Raw genomic sequence first — 21,450 nt, forward strand, 5'->3', positions numbered from 1 at the left:
TAAGAATGGATACAATCCTGGTGTGTATAAGAATGGATACAATCCTGGTGTGTACAAGAATGGGTACAATGCAACTTCATTAGTCACAATGTAATATTACCAGCAACAGTAGAGTGACTGCTGCAGGGAGCCGCTTGATGAATAGAAATAAATGAATGGTCCTATGAACACCATGAGCAAGTGATATAGAGAAAAGATGACTTAACCGCCTGATAACAGAGGTGCAACTTGCAAATGTGTGAAATAGTTACCGATGGTGTCTCCAATGTCCACAGCCCCAGGTTAGGAGGTGCTATGATAGGGTCTCTGGAAGTAGATGCAGCTCTGACCGCTCATCAGCGGGAGCGTAAATGCAGGCTCGTTAGCAGGAGCGTGGATGCTGGCAGACTGGAGACTGTGTTGTCTGTGCTCCGTGGCTAGCAGGATGCGTCGCCTGTACTGTGGCTCAATCAGCCCCAGTGGCTCGCGGCAGACTCCCGACAAGAGGGGAATGTCCGTGGATGCAGGCTCGTCAGCAACCCCAACGTCTCACGGCGGGCTTCCGGCACAGGAGGAAGGACCCGAGTAGTACTCAATAATGGATAACGGTCTGGTGTGACACAACGGAAGCCCGCCGCGAGATGACATGGGATTGTGCACACTTGTGAATGGCCTAGCAATGTTCTTGTCTTTTACTTCCTTAATATACTATGGAGTGGGTAGGTTATGGAATGCCTACTAGCCACGGAGCACAGAGCCACACAGTCTCCAGTCTGCCAGCATCCATGCTCCTGCTAACGAGCCTGCATTTACGCTCCCGCTGATGAGCGGTCAGAGCTGCATCTCCTTCCAGAGACCCTGGGGTCTATTTACTAAGCAGTGTTAGGAGACAGAGTGAAAAGTGATAAGGTGCCAGCCAATCAGCTCCTAACTGCCATCTCACAGGCTGTGTTTGAAAAATGACAGTTGGGAGCTGATTGGCTGGCACCTCATCACTTTTCACTCTGTCTCCCAACACTGCTTAGTAAATAGACCCCCCTATCATAGCACCTCCTAACCTGGGGCTGTGGACATTGGAGACACCATCGGTAACTATTTCACACATTTGCAAGTTACACCTCTGTTATCAGGCAGTTAAGTCATCTTTTCTCTATATCACTTGCTCATGGTGTTCATAGGACCATTCATTTATTTCTATTCATCAAGCGGCTCCCTGCAGCAGTCACTCTACTGTTGCTGGTAATATTACATTGTGACTAATGAAGTTACATTGTACCCATTCTTGTACACACCAGGATTGTATCCATTCTTAGGAACAGTGAGCCTGATTCAGAGGCGCTCGCAAAAAGGGAGCGCTCACTCTGAATCAGGGCGGGCACTGGTTTTTTTAGTTGTGGCCTCCTGGCCGCTCGCAGGATGCGAGCGGCCAGGATGATGGTCACGATGGTCAAGACCATCGCGACCATCGGGCTTGCGACAAGACCCTTGTGGTAGGGTCTCGTGGCCACAAGCCCCAGAGAGTTTCTGGCTCTAATAGAGCCGGAAGCTCTCTCACTGACATCACTGGTGATGTCAGTGGGGCCGTCCACAAACGGCAGGCGTTCGCTTGGGAACGCCTCCATGTGTGAAGCCACCCCCCGGCCCCGCCTACAAAATGGGGCGAGCTGTCGATCAACATCGACAGCCCCCCCTTTTGTAGTGAGCCACGGAGCGAGTGCTTTTTGCGCTCGCTTCGGGGCTCGCACACGCCGCACGTGCGCACTGGGCCACCATCGACCCGCTTGCAAGTTTTATGCACTTGCGAGCGGGTCTGAATCAGGCCCAGTGTTCCCATACGAAACGGACACATTTTTTATCAGCAGATTGGCTCCAATAGGGCATAATTAAGGACGGTCTGAATACTGCACAGAGCCGTGTGCTCATTTTTCATTTTATTGATATTTCTGTCATTGTTACAATTCATTCATTGGTAATAAATATTTGTAATTCAAACCTTTATTGTTTATCTTCACAAACAAGCGCTCCTACACACTGCCTTTTGCTGTATATACAGTATATATAGTGTTGAGCTAATATTATTACTGATGCCCATATATGGACTTCCGGTTTCTGGATTTTGATTGAGGGTGAGGTTGCTTAATGATTGATTAACAGTGGTATATAAGGGGTCCTGTGGATGAGCTGTGTGTCCTGTCTGTTTGCACTGGAGATGTCTTGAAAAAGACCGCGTTCTTGCGGTCGAAACGTCGACTCTTTTATTGCACCATTGCTGTGACTATTAAAGTAGGTGTTTTTACACTTTGAAGAGAAGCCCTGGTGAGTGAACTATGGGCCTGATTCAGAGGCGCTCGCAAAAAGCGAGCACTCACTCTGAATCAGAGCGGCCACTTTTTTCTTTTACCCGGCCTCCTGGCTGCTCGCTAAGCTGTGGGTGACCACTCACAGCTTTTGCGAGCGGCCAGGTGATGGTCGCGACCATCGGGCTTGTGACGAGACCCTTGTGGTAGGGTCTTGTTCCCGCAAGCCCAAGTGAGCTTCCTGCTCAAATAGAGCAGGAAGCTCACTACTGAAATCACGAGTGATGTCAGTAGGGCCACCCACAAACGGCAGGCGTTCCTTCAGCCACCCCCCCTCCCCGCCTACAAAACGGGGTGAGCTGTCGATCAACATCAACAGCCGCCCCGTTTGTAGCGAGCCCCGGAGCGAGTGAATTTCTCACTCGCTGCGGGGCTCGCGCACGCGCAGTGCGCACGCCGCGCATGCACGCTGCCCGGCCATCGACCCGCTTGCGAGCGGGTCTGGATCAGGCCCTCTGTTCTTTTCCGCTATATATATATATGAAAAAAAATAGAAAAAGAATATCCGTCTGCAAAACAGAGTCGCGAGAGGCTGTAAATCAGGCCCTTAGTAATGACTGGGCACGTCCCTACCTATAGCACACCTCTCTTGCTATACTCTCATACTGCATTTGGCAACCATGAACTCTCTGACTATTGGTAAGCTAGAAGTGGGAAGCTGGTAGAGAGGAGCAGCGATACATTAGTGGTGACCCTGGAAACGGACATGGATAAAACAGTTTTCCTCCCCTGCCGCACATTGCTGGTAGACCTTGGCTGGGGCTAGGAATACATGCCTTGTGGTTATGTGCTGATAGGGGGGGTCACTCACCTGAGAAGCCCATATCTAGCAGGACGGCTCTTTTCCTGTCCTTCACGCTGCTGATCTGAGGGAACCTGATGTCTAGGGCAATGAAGAAGACGCAGGCAAAGAAGGCGATGAGCCCTATTGAGATGGCATAGTTACAGGCGCTCTCATTTCTGTTAAACACACAGTGCAGCTCTGGGCTATCAATGTTGATGTAACCTTCATTCACTATGGAGCCAAAGACCACAATGGAGAACACCTGAAAGGAGCAAGGAAGCCGGGTTAGTAAATGCCGCCATGTTTGCCATAACTAACGTTTTAATTTCACCACACGTCATTGTCCCGCAACTAACCCCTCCAAACCCTCAGTCCCATTAATAAATCCCTGTGTAGCAAATGGATAATCCCCCTGTTCCCTGGCTGCAACTCTCAAATAAGCACCTCGTGACAATTCTGGACATTAGTGGAGGGAGGTGGGAAATAGGCGACTGTACTGCACGAACGGGGAGTATGGACATGTAGTACAGTCTTGGTGCACTGCAGCCTAAATCATGACATGTACGGTCAGCATACTAAGAATCTCATTTAGTGGCCTATTTATCAAATAATATTTGTGGGACAGCTGTTTTTGAGGGATATTGCAAAAAATATGAAATATCCCCCATAGGTACTATGGAGAGTTAGCAGCAGATATCTCCGGTGTATGACCTACAATACAGGGGACCATTCTAGTGACCAACATACAATACAGAGAGCATTCTAGTGACCGCCATACATTATAAGGACCATTCTAGTGACCGATATACAATACATTGACCATACTAGTGACCGACATACAATATAGAGGGCATTTTAGTGGTTGATATATTGTACAACAGAGAGAATTCTAGTAATCAACTTTCAACTTGCAAAAGAAGAGAGCACTACAGTGACCTTTGTACAATAGAAAACATTCTAGTGACCTATATAAACTGCAGACAGTATTCTTGCAGCATTTGGCGACTTACTATCTCCATTCATATGGTATAGATGGCGATATTATCATTAGACAGAAAGGTATTCATTTACCAGGGATGGCACTGATCAAAGACCATGAAAAGTAATAAAATGCTAATTAAGAAATGTACTTAGTAAAGTTCCACTCTCTCTCTCTCGCCCTATATATATGGGATGTAGTTAAATCCTGACACTACCGACGCCTATCTTAATCCCGACGCCGGAAGACTGACCCCCGCTATTCCGATTGTTGTGTGCCGGGTAAGTATAACACTTAGCCCGAGGATGGGGGGGGTTGGGTTTAGGGACTCCCTGGGAAGGTTAGGCTAGGGTAAGGCGCTACTAGAGGGAGTTTAGGGTTAGGCACCCTCCCAGATGGGTTATGTTTAGGCTGTGGGATGGGGGGGTTAGGTTTAGGCACCCCTGGGGGGAGGTTAGGGTTAAGCACCCCTAAGAGAGGGTTAGGGGAGGAGAGGGGATGGTTAGGATACTTACCACCGGGCATCGGGATCTTCTACTGCTGGCCTTCCACTGTCGAGATTTGAGCCGGCAGTAGTTGAGCCGTCGGTATTTCAATCCCACCCCAGACATATATTTATACATATATATATATATATATATATATATTACATTTATTTATACATTTAAAACAAATAATACACATATAAACAATAAAGATGTGAAAGAATGATAACAATATTATTAAAATAAATATAAAAATGATCATTCCCAATTCTTTTTTTTTAGTATAACATTTAAAATCAGAACCAAGACCTCACTCCCTACTTTAAACTCAGACCCCAAATTTGACCGACCTCCTCACACCTCGTTAAAAATCAGATGTATTTCTGAACCCCCCCCCACACACACACACTTAAAATCAGATTTGACCCCACCACCTCCATTATTGAAGATCATACTCCAGCTCATACCCCCCTACGTCCTCATTAAAAGTCATACCCCAAATCTGAATTTGCTGATAAAAATCATAGCCCAGATCTGAATTCCCATCGCTACCCTGTTAATATCATACCGCATATCTGAACCCCACTAAATGTATCAAAATAAGAGCAATTCTGTCCTTAAATGCCATTTCCCCCTTCCCTGTTTAATCTCATATTTTCCAGTAATATAAAAATAAAATATTTATTCTGATATAAAATCAAATCAAAATCCCATATGCCCCGAATGTGGTTTGTGTACACAGTGTACATCAGAACTCAGATCTATAGGGCAACCCAATCATATAACTCACCCTACCTTCAGTCTCTTGCCTGGTGCTATTCAGCTTCCTGCACTCTGATTGGTGGATAGCACCAGTCATTCACCAATCAGTGTTTGTAGCTGTATCGTCACTATGATCGGTGAATGATAAGCATGATTCACCAATAAGCATTCTAAGAGCCTGCCACAGTCATAGTTGCCAAGTCTGCTTATAACAAGCGGATTTGGGCTTCTTGTTTTTTGCAAGTAGCTTGTTGCTTGGTTTTGGGCTTGTTTTTTAAAGGGTGCTTGTTTTTGGGCTTGTTTTTTTGTGTGTGTTGCCGAGGCACCCCTGGACATAGACAAATGCAGGGGGTGTTTCCGCCTGCCTGGAAACCCCCCTCCGCAACCCACACTTTGACCACAATAGAAATAGTAATATTATAGAATTTTACTAGTGCTGTATGTTCTTCTCTGTATCACAAATGAAATAATTAGCACCACCTGTGGCTCTTTTAACCTGTATCAGCCAGTAATAAATAACCTGTGCACCAACTAGGAGATCTGGAAAACATGCACTGTTAAGGATGTGCTGCTATAGATCCCATTATGTACATATATGTCCAGGGCAGTGCTAAGTTCCTCTTCTGCTCACCAGACTCCCGTTCTTGCTCTAATACTCTGGAATGGTGCCCACATCTAAAATAAAACCATTCAGCTCAGACAGGATGTCCCTACTGCCGCATCAAATGACTTACTGTGATCACTGGTCCTGTATATGCTGGAATTATGACACACAATATACTTTGTATGATGCATATTAAAGCTGGATAAGTGCTAATTCTACCCTCTTCATGGACTGGCCACACTCACTCTAAAATCAGGCATTTGGAAACCCCCCTCTAGAAATCATGCGTGTATGTGTGTGTTTTGCACTGGTAGTGACTGAGGGAGGGGGAAGGTTGTGTCTGGTGAATAGAGCGCAGTAGCTGGAGTACAGGGTGAAGTTGGAGGGAGCAGGCAAGAAGGAGAGGTAAACTAGATGACAGAAATGAGGCAGGTACATGGGGGTGAGATAAAATGACTGAGGCTGTTATAGGGAGGGGATAATAGAATTAGATAGGTGACAGGAATGAAGGAGGTAAAGAAGAGGTGAGAGAGAAATGCGGAGAAGTCAGGTAAAGGAAAGGTGGGTACCCACTATGCGTGATCCTGCGCACTCCCATGGGTCGTCCATCGGGGTCGTTCCGTCGGTCTGCATGTAGGGCCGATGGAACGACCCAGATGCCGACACTGGTATAGTGGATGGAGCTGGTGCCCGACATATCGGACGTTTGGTCACCACATCGTGCAGTATTTATCGACCGCCCGATATTTATTGCGTGGTCGGACGTCGCATCGCTGGGCACACACATCAGCAAGTGTGTACCCAGCTGAAGGGAGAATAGCAATATAGGCAGATAAGGCTGTGCATACACTAACATATTTAGGTTAGAGAAGAGGGGGAATAAAGGAAGTTAGGCAGGTAGAGAGTGAGGACAAAGACACCCCCAATAAATTGGGCTTTTATTGAGCTTTTTAGGATTGGTTTGAGCTTGTTTTTTACTTATAAATTGCTTGTTTTCCATTTCAGAGTTGGCAACACTGGCCACAGTCATTCTAGTAGAGCGGCCACTCGCTCACTGCGTGGATCGTGGATGTGGCTGGCGGCCCAGGGGGCAGGAGGAGGATGCTACCAGGCTACTGTGATTGTATTATAATCACAATAGAATTGGCTGGGGAGCATATTGTTCCAGCTTTTTGCCTGCCATGCATGCATAGTGCTGGTAGAGGTTGAATGCGGCCCCCATGAAATAGAATTAAATTGGCCCGGGAGGCAGGCGGTACCCTGCCGCCCGTCTTTGAATTTAGCCCAAAAATACTGAGTAGCTCTAGTTTTACACTGCAATGTTGAGTTCATAATTTTGATCTGGGTGTGGTCGACAGTGACCATGTCAAAATTCATAATCCCTACACGGGTGATATGTCGACATGATGAACTGTCGACAAACTGTCCCTGGTGGCCCAGTGGTCATTTACCTTCTTCTGGCAGCAGAGGCAGCTCCAGCATCCCCCCCACCCACTCCCGCAGCATATTCCTCCTGGCGGAGCCTAACCCTCAGCGTCGGCATCCTCAGCATGTCAAAATTTCACATGGAGACGGTTCCGATGCCGTAATCGTGAAAATGTCCACATTCTGAGGATGTCGACAGTCTGGACTACTGTCGCCATTGCAGTGTCGACATTACAAATGTCGACAAGGCTGCTGTCAACCTTCTGACCGGGTACCTTTCATCCCTACGAGCAATAGGGTTATTCCAAATACAACAGAGTTCCGTTATACCATGACTGCATGCTAGTAAGAAGACGTCTTTACAACCCACAGAAAACATAGGGACTTTTTTTTAATTATCTATATATAGTGATACAATTGGTTACAAGCCAAGGTGTGATCAACCGCAGAGTTACAGCTGTTAGCATTCTCCACATAACTTACAGAGCAATCGTTATCTTATTACTAAACCTGATATGGGGGAAAAAAAAAAACAAAGTATGTTTCCGGGAGAAAGGTTCAATTCTATCATTCATTTAGGTTAACCCTTAACGCTCCTGTCCAGTATAGAGGTGTACTGTAGCGGAGTATTATTCAGCTGTACTGGCAATAGTTCTAAGGTAAATTGTGTCTATAAGTGACTTTATTTGCAAGTTGGCCCCTCAGCCTTTAAACGTTGTACGCGAGGTGTGGGATCTCTCCATGGGATATTCTGGATTCAGACCATTGGATGTACCTTAAAGAAGAACATTTAAGAAGAACAAACTTCTCCCCTCCCATTCAGTTTGCAGTCCAGCAGTGGTTCCTTCTCCTTAGGACTCCTGCAACCATTGATGGTTTGTCAACGATGGTCTATAGTTTTGCCATTGAAGGCAAAATCAGATGGCTCTCCACCATCGATGGCAGTGAGTGCTGCAATGGTTTCCTTTTTTCTCTATTGCACAGGGGTATGGTGCATAGCTCTGCACCCAGTGCATGCACTAAGCCTCACACCTCTTTTCTGTTTGGCCATCGATGTTGCAAACCATCAATGGTTTATTGCATTTGAAGGGAGATCACCGATGGCACAAGTGATGATACACCATTCCATGGCCGTCCCTACTCTGCATCCCACAAGAGATGGAGGAGAGGAGCTGCTGGGTAAAGTTCAAACATTGTCAACACGGAAAACATCACCTAACCGGATAGGAGCCGCGTCGTACCACAAAGGTTCTGCTGCCAGCACACGCCACTTGTTTAAATCTCACACTTTCACAGCCATTTACATCTCACTTGGTGGCACCTCTATTCACTTACAGCGCCTGCGAGGTTCCAGCAGTGACCGTGAGGGAAGGAATGGGGAATCTTACTGGACTGTTACTGGTGGGACGCTCCCCTCTGATGCAGTCCCTAATCAGGGTAATTTAAGAAACTCTGCACCCACAATGCTTACTTCATGCGTGCGAGTGCGCCGACTTTTCCAGCTAACGTATTTCATGGTGTCAGACTACAATCAAGGTGTTTGAAAATCACCTGTGAAAGCATTTAACACGTAGGGCCTGATCGCAACATTAACGCTAATGCAATCGCAACTGAGATCTTTCACTGACCGCAATTGCTAAAATATGCTAATGTCTCCAAACAGCGTGAACATCGGTAACAATGACACACATCGGGGCAGCCACACAGCCTCTAAGTCAAGTCTGACCTGTCTCAAACACAGCGTCTCTCCTTACACGCTGAGAGCTCTCATGCTCCAAAGGAGATCGCAACGGCTAATTTGTGCATGCCAATGAAACAGCGTGTAAATGGTCAGACGCGCCTGCAATTTTGTACCATCGTCCTGTCACCTCCCCCAAACGCCGACTACCTGTCACTCAACTTGAGAGTGAATCCTCTGTGTGAGCGTAATCGCAATGCAATCACTGGGCGTGCGCAGTGCGGCTTTTACGCATACGCAATAGCTAACAATCACCCAATCTCCATTAATATAGGCATTGCGTACATTTCGGAATGAGGCACTTAGTTCTGTGGGCTTGTGGAGACACCTGAAAAGGTGCAGAGTGGAAACCACCATTATATCAAGATTATTTTAAAGTTGTTCTTCTTATATTTCTTATATATGCCCGAACAAGAGAAGACGTTTGAGACTTCCACTTCCTCCTGGCTGCAAAGTGGGAACTTTTATAGTCAAATATTAACCCTGTTAAGCAGTGCCTGGCACTCCTCTGCATTACCAGTGGGTGAGTGATTGTTTGGCTTTTGTCCATGCTATACAGTATACACACTTCGTTGTCAGTTCTCCTACAGCACCTCGCTGGAGTTCACTATTCTCCAAACCTTCCGCAGGACAGCATTTCTAGGTGGCCTTTCATCCACATAATAAAAGCATACTTGCCGACTGTCTGGCTGCTCCTTCCGGGAGGGAGCAGCCAGATCGGCAGGACATGGGGACGTGGCCGGCAAAAAGGGGGCGTGGGCTGATGAAATTTCTGGGCGTGATGGTGGTGGACCTACGCGATCGCGTCATATTGGCCCCGCCCACACTACACAATGCCGATAATACAGGCATTATGAAGCAGGGGGCGGGGCCAAAATGACGCGATTCAGCGTGAAAAGCGTCACCGCCGCCCCCCCCCGCTGCGAGGGATTTAACAAGTAATTGTGGGGGGGGGCGGGGGGGATCGGCGGCATCCTGCCTTTCTGGGGGGGCCGGGAGCTACACCCGTTTATCGGGAGGCTCCCGGCTGAATCGGGAGGGTAGGCAACCCTGAATAAAAGGCTTCACATAAACGTGGCACCTGTATAAAGACAGCCCTTAAGTCTCCTCACTCTAATACAGAGGTTCCCAAATTTGTTCCTCAAGGCTCCCCAACAGCTCAGGTTTTTATTGTTTATAATACCATATGCTAATCATCATTTATTTAATCCTTTAATGTCAACTAAGTGGACAGTGCAATATTACATAATTTATACTTAAAATGTATAAGCAGCTGCTAAACGTTATGCATGTAAATGAAGTAATGTGTGCACTATCTATCTGCTTAGTTAGCATCAAAGGATGAAATTACTAGCGATTAGCAAATGGTAAGTAGTATAAATGAAAAAAATATATACTTAAAAAAAAAAAAAAAATTATCTCCTTAATTGTAATGGTATATGATTTATACTGTCCTAACAACTTTTCCTATTACCTTCTCCCACATAGTGGACATTGGGCCTGATTCAGCAAGGATCACAACTGCGATCGCAACAGCAATTACGCATGCAGTCTCACTGCGATAGTATGCCAATCCACTGCGATCGCTATGCTGTCGCAGCACAACATAAGGACGCCCACTTCACCTTACACACAAACCATCGGTAACATGGAGTACCATCGCATCCTCACGCACACTTGCACAAGCTCTGACCTTACTCAGGAATTGCTAACCTCATCTCACGCTGTGAGTACACAAGCTGCGTATGGCATCTCAGTGGATAATTTATGCACGCCCCTGCAATGGCGTTCCAACGCACTGGCACGCCTGCGTTTCGCCGCCCCCTCCGCACCGCCCCCAAACAGTGCTTTCTGTCAATCACTCTGCGATGGGTCTGCGTACTGACTGCGATCGCAGTTCTGATCGCAGTGGAGTGTTCGCGCACGTGCCCTGCGATGCATACGCATGCACAGATCGCAACTATCGGCTGTTTGCGTGTGCAATCACAGTTGCGATCCTTTCTGAATCAGGCCCACAGTGTTTGTAATCTAACACATTGGGAGTTTAAAACTGATCCTTGTGGCAGAGGGAAACCCAAAGGACCTTGCTCTCTAAGGGGCCTTTTGGGTCTGGGATGTCAATGGGTTCCTCCTAACATTGGAAAAGGGATACTTTTCTCCTCAATGGGGGGGGGGGCTTCTCATTTTGGAGAGGGTCTAAAGTCCCACACACACCCAGCATGGTTTAGCATTTCACTGGGTGATTGGAGTATGCACCTCAGGCTTCAATAATTATAAAACTGGAAGCTTTGATGTTCTGGAGATTGTGGTTTTGTACTATACCACTGTCTAGAGCAGAGGTACTCAAACTCGGTCCTCAATACCCCAAACAGTTCACATTTTCCAGGTCACACAGCAGATGCACACAGGGCCGTAGCTAGGGTAGTGCGGCCGTTGCCATCGCACAGGGCACCACAGGTCAGGGGGCGCTGTTTGGACCTGTCAAATTTCTGTTTACCTCTTATTTCATCCCCAGCATCTCCTGGTCTCCCCTATCTCTTCCCTGGCCCTTCCCCATGAGGCCATTCCCCTTTTTTGGGTGCATTATATCCCTTTGAAAAATGAGGGGGGCACCAATGCTCTTTCAGGCACAGGGCACCAAAAAGTCTTGCTACGGCTCTGGGTGCACAGGTGTATTCATTACTCACTGACGCATTTTAAAAAATCCACATGTGGAGCTAATTATTTAACTTGTGATTCTGTGAGAAGACCTGGAGAACATGCACTGTTTGGGGTCCTGAGAACCTGTGGTCTAGAGCTATGGTTCCTGAATTGAGTGAAAGGAGATTTTTCTACAGTACCAAGCAAAACCTATTGGATGCAACAGCGCATCTTCATGTTTTCAGGCCTGGAGTGAAATAGAGAAGGCCAGGAGTGACACAGGGGGAGCCTGGAGTGACATAGAGAAGGCCAGGAGTGATACAGGGGGAGTCTGGAGTGACATAAAGAAGGCCAGGAGTGACATAGAGAAGGCCAGGAGTGACACAGGGGGATCATGGCGTGACATAGAGAAGGCCAGAAGTGATACAGGGGGAGCCTGGAGAGACACAGAGGATGCCTGGAGTGACACAGAGGAAGCCTAGAGTGGGAAGAGGGGGTGCGCCAGTCCCTTACTTTGCCATTGGTGTTCGGACCCCTAGATACAACCCTGCTTATAACTGGTTGCCGCTTTAAATTTAGTGTTACTCTCACTCATATCCCTCCCATTCCATGAAATTGGTACCTATTACATAATTCCCCTTATATCTCTTTTGACTTTTCTGATTCCTACCAGACCGATGTTCTAATTTCTTCAAAGACTTCAAGAGAATAAAGTTTGAGACTTTCACTTCCCACATTGCGCCCAGGAGAGAGATTATAATGAGACATTAACCCTTCCAATAATAGCACAGTCAAGGCATTCTCTGGCTTTCATTAACCCTTTCAAGCAGCACCTCTTGTTTTATACTGCAGCAGAAAGGTGTATAACGTATGTCCCATTATAGGTAGAAGGAGACCAGTGGCGTATCTAGGGGAGGTCGGGCAGGGTACGTGCCGCGGTCCAGGACACTGGTTTCAGGGCAGTGTAGTGCGGTCTGCACTACACAGTAACAAACACTGGCGCCGGGTAGTACACTCGTACTACCCGGCGGTGTGTATGTTTTGGCAGCCAATGAGAGTCAGACAGACTCTCATTGGCTGCTGCACCCATGGCCTGAGCTGGGCTGGAGCTCACTCATGAGCTCCACCTTCCGGCTCCCGCAGTGGGTTATGGGAGAGACGTCATGATGTCTCTCCCATAGTGCAGAGCAGGGTCGGGAGGACGGAGGAGCGGACAGCGGCAGGGACCACTATTGGAGGCACTGCACAGGGGGGGACTACTACTGGGGCACCATATAAGGGGCACTGCATAGGGGGGACCACTACTGGGGGCAATGTATAAGGGCTACTACTGGGAGCGCTGCATATGGGGGACCACTATTGGGGGCACTGCATAGGGGGACCACTACTTGGGGCACTGTATAAGGGGGACCACTACTGGGGGCACTGTATAAGGGGCACTGCATAGGGGGACCACTATTGGGGGCACTGCATAGGGTGTGCGCTACTGGGGGTACTGTATAAGGGGCACTGTATAGGGGGACCACTACTAGCGGCACTGTATAAGTGGCACTATTGATGGCATTGTATAAGGGGCACTACTGGGGGCATTGTATAGGGGGCACTGTATAAGGGTGCATTACTGGGGGCACTGTATAAGGGGCACTGCTACTGGGGACATTGCATAAGGGGCACTACTACAGTGGGCATTGCAAGAGGGGCACTACTACTGAAGGACATTAAGGTGCATATGGAATGGAAAGGAATGTTCCCAGAGTAACGAGAAACGGTGGTGTGTCATGTTGAGACGCCTCCATTTCCCAGTGGCCGCGACTTCGACGTGCGCACATACTTGTGGGGCTCCATTTTTTAACTTGCCCGTGGCTCCAAATACCCTAGTTACGCCACTGAATGAGACACAATCTCCAGGACCTCTGAGGTGGAGGAGGATTCAAGTGGCCATTACTCCGACCCTGAGAAAAAGGTTGTCCAAGTGAGGACGTCCCTTTAAATGCACTTTCGACACTTCTCATTTAAATAATCCAATCCCATAAAATGAAATCTTGTGCCTAATACACTCCTGGCAAGGACTACCCTCAATCCACCCAACCCCCAACCACCAGCAAAGTGCGAACCTCTGTGACCCTACAAACACCACAACCCTGGCCCGTGGATCCACACACGCTGGCAGAAGACTAGGCGCAGAAGTGGGCGCATGATGATGTCATCAAAGAGCATTAACCCTGCGTTTAGCGGTTTGCGAATGACCTTTAATGCGTTGCCTCAGCCAGAGGATTTTATTTTATCTTTGAATGCTTCAAAGTCTCCATTTCACAGATGGCTGACTACTTGTGAACGTGACCGTGCTGAGATCTATATTTATCACAGAGTCTTCTCACCTCTGCAGTCACTCGGTATTATAGATGTGTAAATATTCTCATCTTCTCTACGCTCTGATCTGAAACAGTCCTTAGAAATGAGATACTGCTGCTTAACCAGCTGTAATGAGCTGAAGAATGAGTTGACGATAGATTTGCGTTGGTTAAAAAATGACGTTCGAGGGAACCTTCCAACAGTAATGACTGCACTAGAGTAGAAACAAGCCAGTTCATAGCACCATTCTCATAGTAAGACACAGCGGGCCGTGGCCACTGGAAGTGGCTGACAAAGGAATGGAGATCAGATCCGATCAGATGCTGTCAATCAGTAGATTTATAGATATTTGAGTTGAATCAAATTGCAGCTGGCGGAATATTTAATGCTGCACCACCACCCTGGTAAATATTTCACTAAGGCGTCCCCTCGCCAAGGCCGGAGCCCCGGGTGAAGCCAATAGGGAAGAGAAAGTAGTGCAGGACCAATCGCAAGCTGCAGCCGAGAGATTCGGAGTCACCCGTGCGCCAAAGACCTACGTTGACCCTTACCATAAAAGGCCCATATTGCAGAGGCAGTGGATCTTCCTGGGCGAGATTTTATTTACAATGGATGGGGATGGGTGATTGTCTATCACTTTGATAAGCCGTGATAGACAGAAAAGCAGCATTACCAGCAGCTATTAATAAATAACACATCAGGCTGTTGAATGATAGAAGCAGCATAGTTCTGCTGTTTAGTGCTAAAATTTAGGAACGTTTTCAAGAGAATTTCTCATGTTAGTTGTCCTAAAAGTTTTACCTTAATTTACCCAAATTCATATAATTTTTTTTTTTTTCAGATCAATGAAAATTGTAATATTGGAGTAATTTCCACAGGAAAGTTCAGCACTTCAAATGAAAGACCACTGATTCACTGTAGAACAACAGACATCGGTGCTTATAAAATTGAAGGTACTGTAGATAACCACAGCAACAGACCCACAAGGCAACACTTAAGAAATTTAAAAGAAAGTGGGGGCTGGAAGTAGTGACTTAGGGGCTAGCTAGCCTGCAATGCTGAACGCAGATTCCCAATTATCGGGAATCTGTGCGTGCGCAGGACTCGTTCGGCTCATATTCTGATTGACAGGCAGGGGCATTTAAGGGGCGGTGCGGGCATGGCTGGCATTCCCGAAACGGGGGTATTTTGGCACCGTTTTCTGGGAGTGGCAAGGCCAGAGGCCGCGTCCATGGATGCAGTGTCCTGGCCTCGCAAGCCGGCCATCCTGCGTACGCTGAGGCTTACTCAGCTGGCCAATGGTCGCAATGGTAATCCCAGCCTGCGACTTCGGTGGCAGTGCTGGGATTGCAAATGCAGCAGGGGCTCTCATACAGGGGCTCTCAAACACCTCCTGCTGCATTTGAATATTTGCGAGGGTGGAATTGCAAAGCTGCCTGCGTGCAGCTTTGTAATTCAGGCCCTGATTCAGAGCTGGACGCTCTGACAGAGCGCTCGCTCTGAATCAGGGCCGTCCCTCTGAAATTAAGAGAGGCCTCCTGGCCGCTCGCATAGCTGTGGGTGACCACCCACAGCTATAGCGAGCGGCCAAAATGATGGTCAAGACCATCGCGACCATTGGGCTTGCGACGAGACCCTTGCGGTAGGGTCTTGTTGCCGCAAGCCCAAGAGTGCTTTCGGCTCTAACAGAGCCAAAAGCACTCCCACTGACATCACTAGTGATGTCAGTGGGGCCGGCCCCAGACGGTAGGCGTTCCCATGGGAACGCCTAGGTCTGGGCAGCCACGCCCCCGGCACGCCCACCAAAGGGGGCATGCTGTCACTCACCATCGACAGCTCGCGCCCTTTGGTGCGAGACCCATAACGACGGCTTGGCCGTCGTTATTCGGGTCTCGCACATGCGCACAACGGAGCCGCCTCCGTCGTGCGCATGCGCACTTGGCCAACATCGACCCGCTTGCGAGCGCTCAGCGCTCGTGAGTGGGTCTAAATTAGGCCCTCTGTCCTCTGCTGAATAAGCCCCTTAGCCGGGGACAGTGACTGCACTGGCCAATTGCGGCTTATTGCTCCATGCTGTCACACTAGTACAATGCCGACAGTTATTATGTTGACATTGTTAAATTGTCAACATTGAACATGTGGGCAGTGCAGAATGTTGACCGGTTCTGGTGGACCTGCCCGGCTCTTGAACCTTTCTGGACCTAAGCTCATGCTCTTCTGAACACTGTCTTTGGAGACCCGATTCCGAAAGACCCATGGACCTTCCTTTTAAGTTACCCCCTTCCAGATCTCAGCAAACGCTCCGTTAAATTGTTGTCCCGCATTCTAGTTGCTGCTAGAAGTTTGATTGCTCGTAACTGGAAAAACCCTTTTCCACCGACTCTCTCTGCCCTAGAGTCACAAATCCGACATATAGCGGAAATGGAAAACATTACCTATTATCTGCATGATAGAGGCCATATATTTTCTCAGGTTTGGGCCCCGTGGCTCTCATACGCCACCTCTGCTCCCTACGCTCGCTGCCCATGCGTGACCCATGCGCGATGGCTGAGTCTGCTCCTCCCAACCCGACTCCTCTATGACAAACCCCCCTAATTAATTAACTGCATACTCTACTCTCCTGTTCCCCAAATGACACGTCTTTCTTCCTTATAACGCTTCTTGTCTAGCATTTGGTACTCTCTATGATCTCCTGCTTCCTTTGGTAGTCCTGTTCCCACCCACCCCAACACCCTTCCATCCCCTTTACTGACCCCCTCCCCCCTCATATACTTATCGCTATATAAAAAATGGCTCATTTGTACTGTTTATTACATTTGTGTTTTTTCTATGCTCTTCTCTGTGAGCTTTCTAAATAAAGAATTAAAAAAAAAAGAATGTTGACAGGTTCACAATGTCGATATCTGACATGGGTTAGGCACAAGGGAGATGGTAATGGTTAGGCTTCGGCAGGGGAGGTTAGGGATAGACAATAGAGGGAGAGTTAGGATCAATCATACTTTCTGCTGGAAGCACCATTGGATCCACCGGAAGTCATCATCTGACCGCTGTACCCGGAAGACACTGCTGGAGCTGCCGGACCCGCCATACCAGGTAAGTCACCACTAAACCACCATGGACGTTTTGTCGACATTCTAAACATGTCAACATGATAAATGTCGACAGGCTGCATGTCAGCATTGTAACCATGAAGCCTCGATGATTGTCAACAAAATATATCATTCCCCTCCTAGACTGCTTTTCCAGAAGCAGCAGGCACACGACTCTTAGCCCAGCGATTGGAGGGTTCAAGTGGTACCACTCACTAGGCTGTGCACGCAGAATAGGAGGTGCCCCATGAAGCAGCGGCACTAGAGACCCCTTGGGGGGCCCTGCAGAACAGTGTGAGCTGGTGACTCGGTTATCAGACTTGCTGTCGTTCTCTGTAAGAAGAAAATTTGCGGCGCTCAAAGAAGTATGGTGGTTGCAAAAAAAAAAAAACAACAGAGGGTAGATGTAATTAGCTAAAGAGAAAAAAATAGGTGTTGTATCAACACTGAAAGACATGGATAAAATAACAATCTCATTGATAATAAAGAAGTTGTGATTAAATAAAATACATTATAATATATAAGACATACACTTATAACAAATTAAAATAATAACAAATAATAACAAAAGACCTCATCAACAGCAAAAAAACAAGTACGGGTTGAGTCTCCCATATCCAAAATACGGAATTATTTTGGCATGACTGAGATAATGAAACCTTTGATTTTTGATGGTTCAATGCACACAAACTTTGTCTAAGGCACAAATTATTAAAAATAATGTATAAAATGACCTTCAGGCTGTGTGTATAGGGTGTATATGAAACATAAAGAAATTTCATGTATGTACACAAACTTTGTTTGAGCCACAAAATTATTGAAAATATTGTATAAAATGACCTGCAGGCTGTGTGTATAAGGTGTATATAACACATAAATGCATTCTGTGTGTATATTTTGGTCCCATTCCCAAGATCTCTCATTATTAAATGCAAATATTCCAAAATACGGAATATTCCGTTATCCAAAATACCCCTGGTCCCAAGCATTTTGGATATGGGAGACTCAACCTGTAATTAGACCACATGTAATAAGGACTAATACAATTATTCCATCTCTATATATGGCCCGGAACATCAATATTTAGTGTAGATTTTATCAGCACTGCAACAACCTGTGCATACAAAGACCCAAATGGAACCCGGGTCTGCCAACATTCAAGCCCCCTAAGGAGAACCATCTTGCTAATAGTATGCTGGATAATATAGATAGCTTGTAGTAATTATAGTTAGTTGAAGTGTATAAACCATGTTGCTTGCATAATGTGATAAAGCTGAAGCAATTGTGATATTAGGATAGCAATTGATATTTAGATAAGAGTATGAGTTCATAGTGTTAGTTTGCGTTACATAGGCTTAGTTAAGTGCGTTGAGTTAACTGTGCAGTATTACCTGTAATATATAGAACTTTACTGCGATACAACTATTTAGTAGTTGTATTGTGTAGAAGTAGTGAGCCGTGAGATACCAAGTGCCATTATTGTGAGCAAGACAATTCTGTGTTTATTATTATTTTATGCCAATCTACTTTACCTTGATACCTTGCAAGTCACGTGCCCCATATTAGTCTTATTAGTGGAGTTTTGAGTAATACAATCTACTTTTTGGCACAACTTTCAGTCTGATTACTGTGTAGATACCGTCTGTCTCTGGGGGGAGACCCTTGCCTTTCTGTTGTGTGGTGCAAAAGGGTGGAAAAATTACAGAGCCACTATAGATAAGAATTTAGACACAAACCACTCCTTCCAGACACACCAACAGAAGGTAACATCAGGGCCTGTGATAATCCATTTAATACAAAAATAACATAAACAAAACAAAAATAAATCTCAGTCGTGGTACCACAGCTCTGCAGAAAGGCATATCCTGCGAGAGACATGGGCATTCTGAATGGGGGCGGGCATCCCCCTACCTGGTAATGGCTTCCACCGCGGTGCAGGCGGAAACAGAGAAGACAGTAGTGGCAGGGGAAAGCGGGGTGGTCTGAGGTGCCCCCCGGCAAATGCCGAGTCCATTTTACTAGTCCAATATATGGCTAAGACATAACTATGCACTGGTTGGATTATAGTTACCTGATTGTTAAAACTGTGGTTAGTGCTGGATATGTGAGTGCGTCAATGTTGGTCTGTGTAATAGTCTCTCTCTGTGGCTGTATATATGTTACAGGGTGTGGGGGTATTTCTTACTGAATGTATTATAAGGCCTTGGAGGACATACGGGTATTGAAAAACAATGCTAGTTAAGTCAAGGATAAAACCTTGGAGTTTGTCCTTGCTCTAAAGAGAGCTTTTAAAGCGTGTTTCATTAATGCATTTCAAAGGTTTGTTTCAGCGTAATGCTCCATGTACTTAGTGAGTACTCCCATAGAATTCAATTTAATTTATACCGGGCAGTGACGCTTCTGATGTCAGCAACATTGAAACTGACATAGAGCAAAGCAGACGCTTTATCTCCATCACAATGAGAATATAAGTACGTCTGCGCTTAGGGTCACTACAGCATAAAAAACAGAATACAGCAATACTTTTACCAAAATGGTGTATACAAAGTTTGTTTTATTATTACGCTGCGTGTAGTGCAACTAGAAATAGAGTTTCTGCCTATCTCCCAAAATTAAGTTACGTGAAATCGGACAATATAATCCTATCCCTGATCCCCCCAAACTCTGCCAAAAAAACAGACACATCTAAGCCAAACTCCACGCCTTTTGAGGACTACGAACTGGGATTGTCTCACCAAAATCATGTTTCTTCCAAAGCGCGACATAAAAATGGGTTTGGTCAGGGGCGTCTTAAGAGAGGAGGGGGCCCGTGTGCACTCCCCGGCAGGGCCCCCTCCTGTCTCCCGGATGGCCGGCAGCCGACTGACGCGGCTGGCCAGCCACCGGAACATTAGTAGACTCTGTGCACTAGAGCGTGCCCAGAGTCTACTGCACATGTGCAGAACGCCGGAAGCATGGCCGCGGCAGCCATTTTCCGGCGTTCTGTAGACTCTGGGCACTAGAGTGTGCTCGGAGTCTACTGCGCATGCGCAGAACACCGGAAAAATGGCGGCGGCGGCCATTTTCCAGTGTTCTGAGCAGCGGTGACACACGACGCAGGACCATGGACAGGTAAATTTAAACTAATATGGGTGCAGAGTGTGCAGTGGCGGGCCCCCCTGGACCCGGGGGCCCGTGTGCCCCACACACACTGCACCCATTATAGATACGCCACTGGGTCTGATTAAAAGTGTAGGATGACAGCGGAAGACGAACTGGCCTGAGCTATTTTTGTGGAGTTTAAGTAGATTTGCACTAGCCAAGCCATCCCGTACAGCAAGTTACGCCCCTTTCCACCCCTTTTATCTCATTTTAATAATCTGGCTCTACAAAATAAAATCGTGCTTCAACGCTGCTCCGTCTGAGATACCTGTCACATTTGTACAGCAAGAAGCTGCTTTTTTTATTTTTGATCAATCCTTGCCAGAGGTAGGAATCCTGTTCTTTCTGCTGTTTAAAAGTAAAAAAAAAAAAAAACTTCAAAAGAGCTTGTATGGTGCAGCTGTAGTGATTGTACTGTACTGAGATCCTGTCACAATATTGGTACAGTAAGGTGTTAGAAGCAGCCCTCCTCCCAGGCTATGTGTCTATCTGGCGTCAGATTTTACACCCTGGTGATAATGAAAGCCCAGCTCCTGTCATATCCGTAACAAAATGAAACTATGCTGCACACCGGCCACCTCTGCACATTCCTACTTCTGTCAGGGACCAGAAATAGATCTGATGCTTCATCTTAGGAACATCTGCGTGTTTCGAAACAGGTTCTAACAGCGCCGTTCAGTGTATGGTCACAGTGAACTATCTCTCTTGACTATCTCTATGGTTGGTGCAGATTTGAGTCAAAAAGAGAGTTAAAGATGTATCTGATATTACTGGATGCATGTGATTGGTTTTTATGTGACACAATCAGTTTTGTTTAAGAAGTAATGTCCCTGTTTTTAGTGTTCACCAAAAGCTCCATATTTCTCATTCATTATCCATACTGACCTACTCTCCCGAGTAAAGCGTCACTGTGGCCTGCCCCCACCCTAATGTAACTTTTCATAGTCTCTACACCTCCCTCCTGTCCATATGTCCTCAGTGACATCACTCATCTCCTGATATACCCTGACCCTGCTTCCTCCACTATATAACTCTTGGGGGTAAATTTACTAAGATTCGTGTTGATCCGAGATTGCTATCGCGGGTGAAAAAAAAAAACTTTTTAGCAAATCAGG

General features: G+C 46.7%; 1 protein-coding gene across 2 annotated transcripts in view; it reads right to left on the reverse strand.

The window, feature by feature from the left end:
* Positions 1–21,450, reverse strand: part of SYNGR3 (synaptogyrin 3) — a 67,662-nt gene that overhangs the window by 20,630 nt on the left and 25,582 nt on the right. For both annotated transcript variants that reach the window (XM_088464778.1, XM_088464780.1), the window contains exon 2: positions 3,148–3,382. In XM_088464778.1, coding sequence (XP_088320904.1) covers positions 3,148–3,382 — 235 coding nt within the window. The remainder of the gene's footprint in view (positions 1–3,147; positions 3,383–21,450) is intronic.

The sequence above is a fragment of the Taudactylus pleione genome, unplaced genomic scaffold (assembly GCF_031769625.1).
Source record: "Taudactylus pleione unplaced genomic scaffold, aTauple2 ptg000061l, whole genome shotgun sequence".
Lineage (NCBI taxonomy): Eukaryota > Metazoa > Chordata > Amphibia > Anura > Myobatrachidae > Taudactylus > Taudactylus pleione.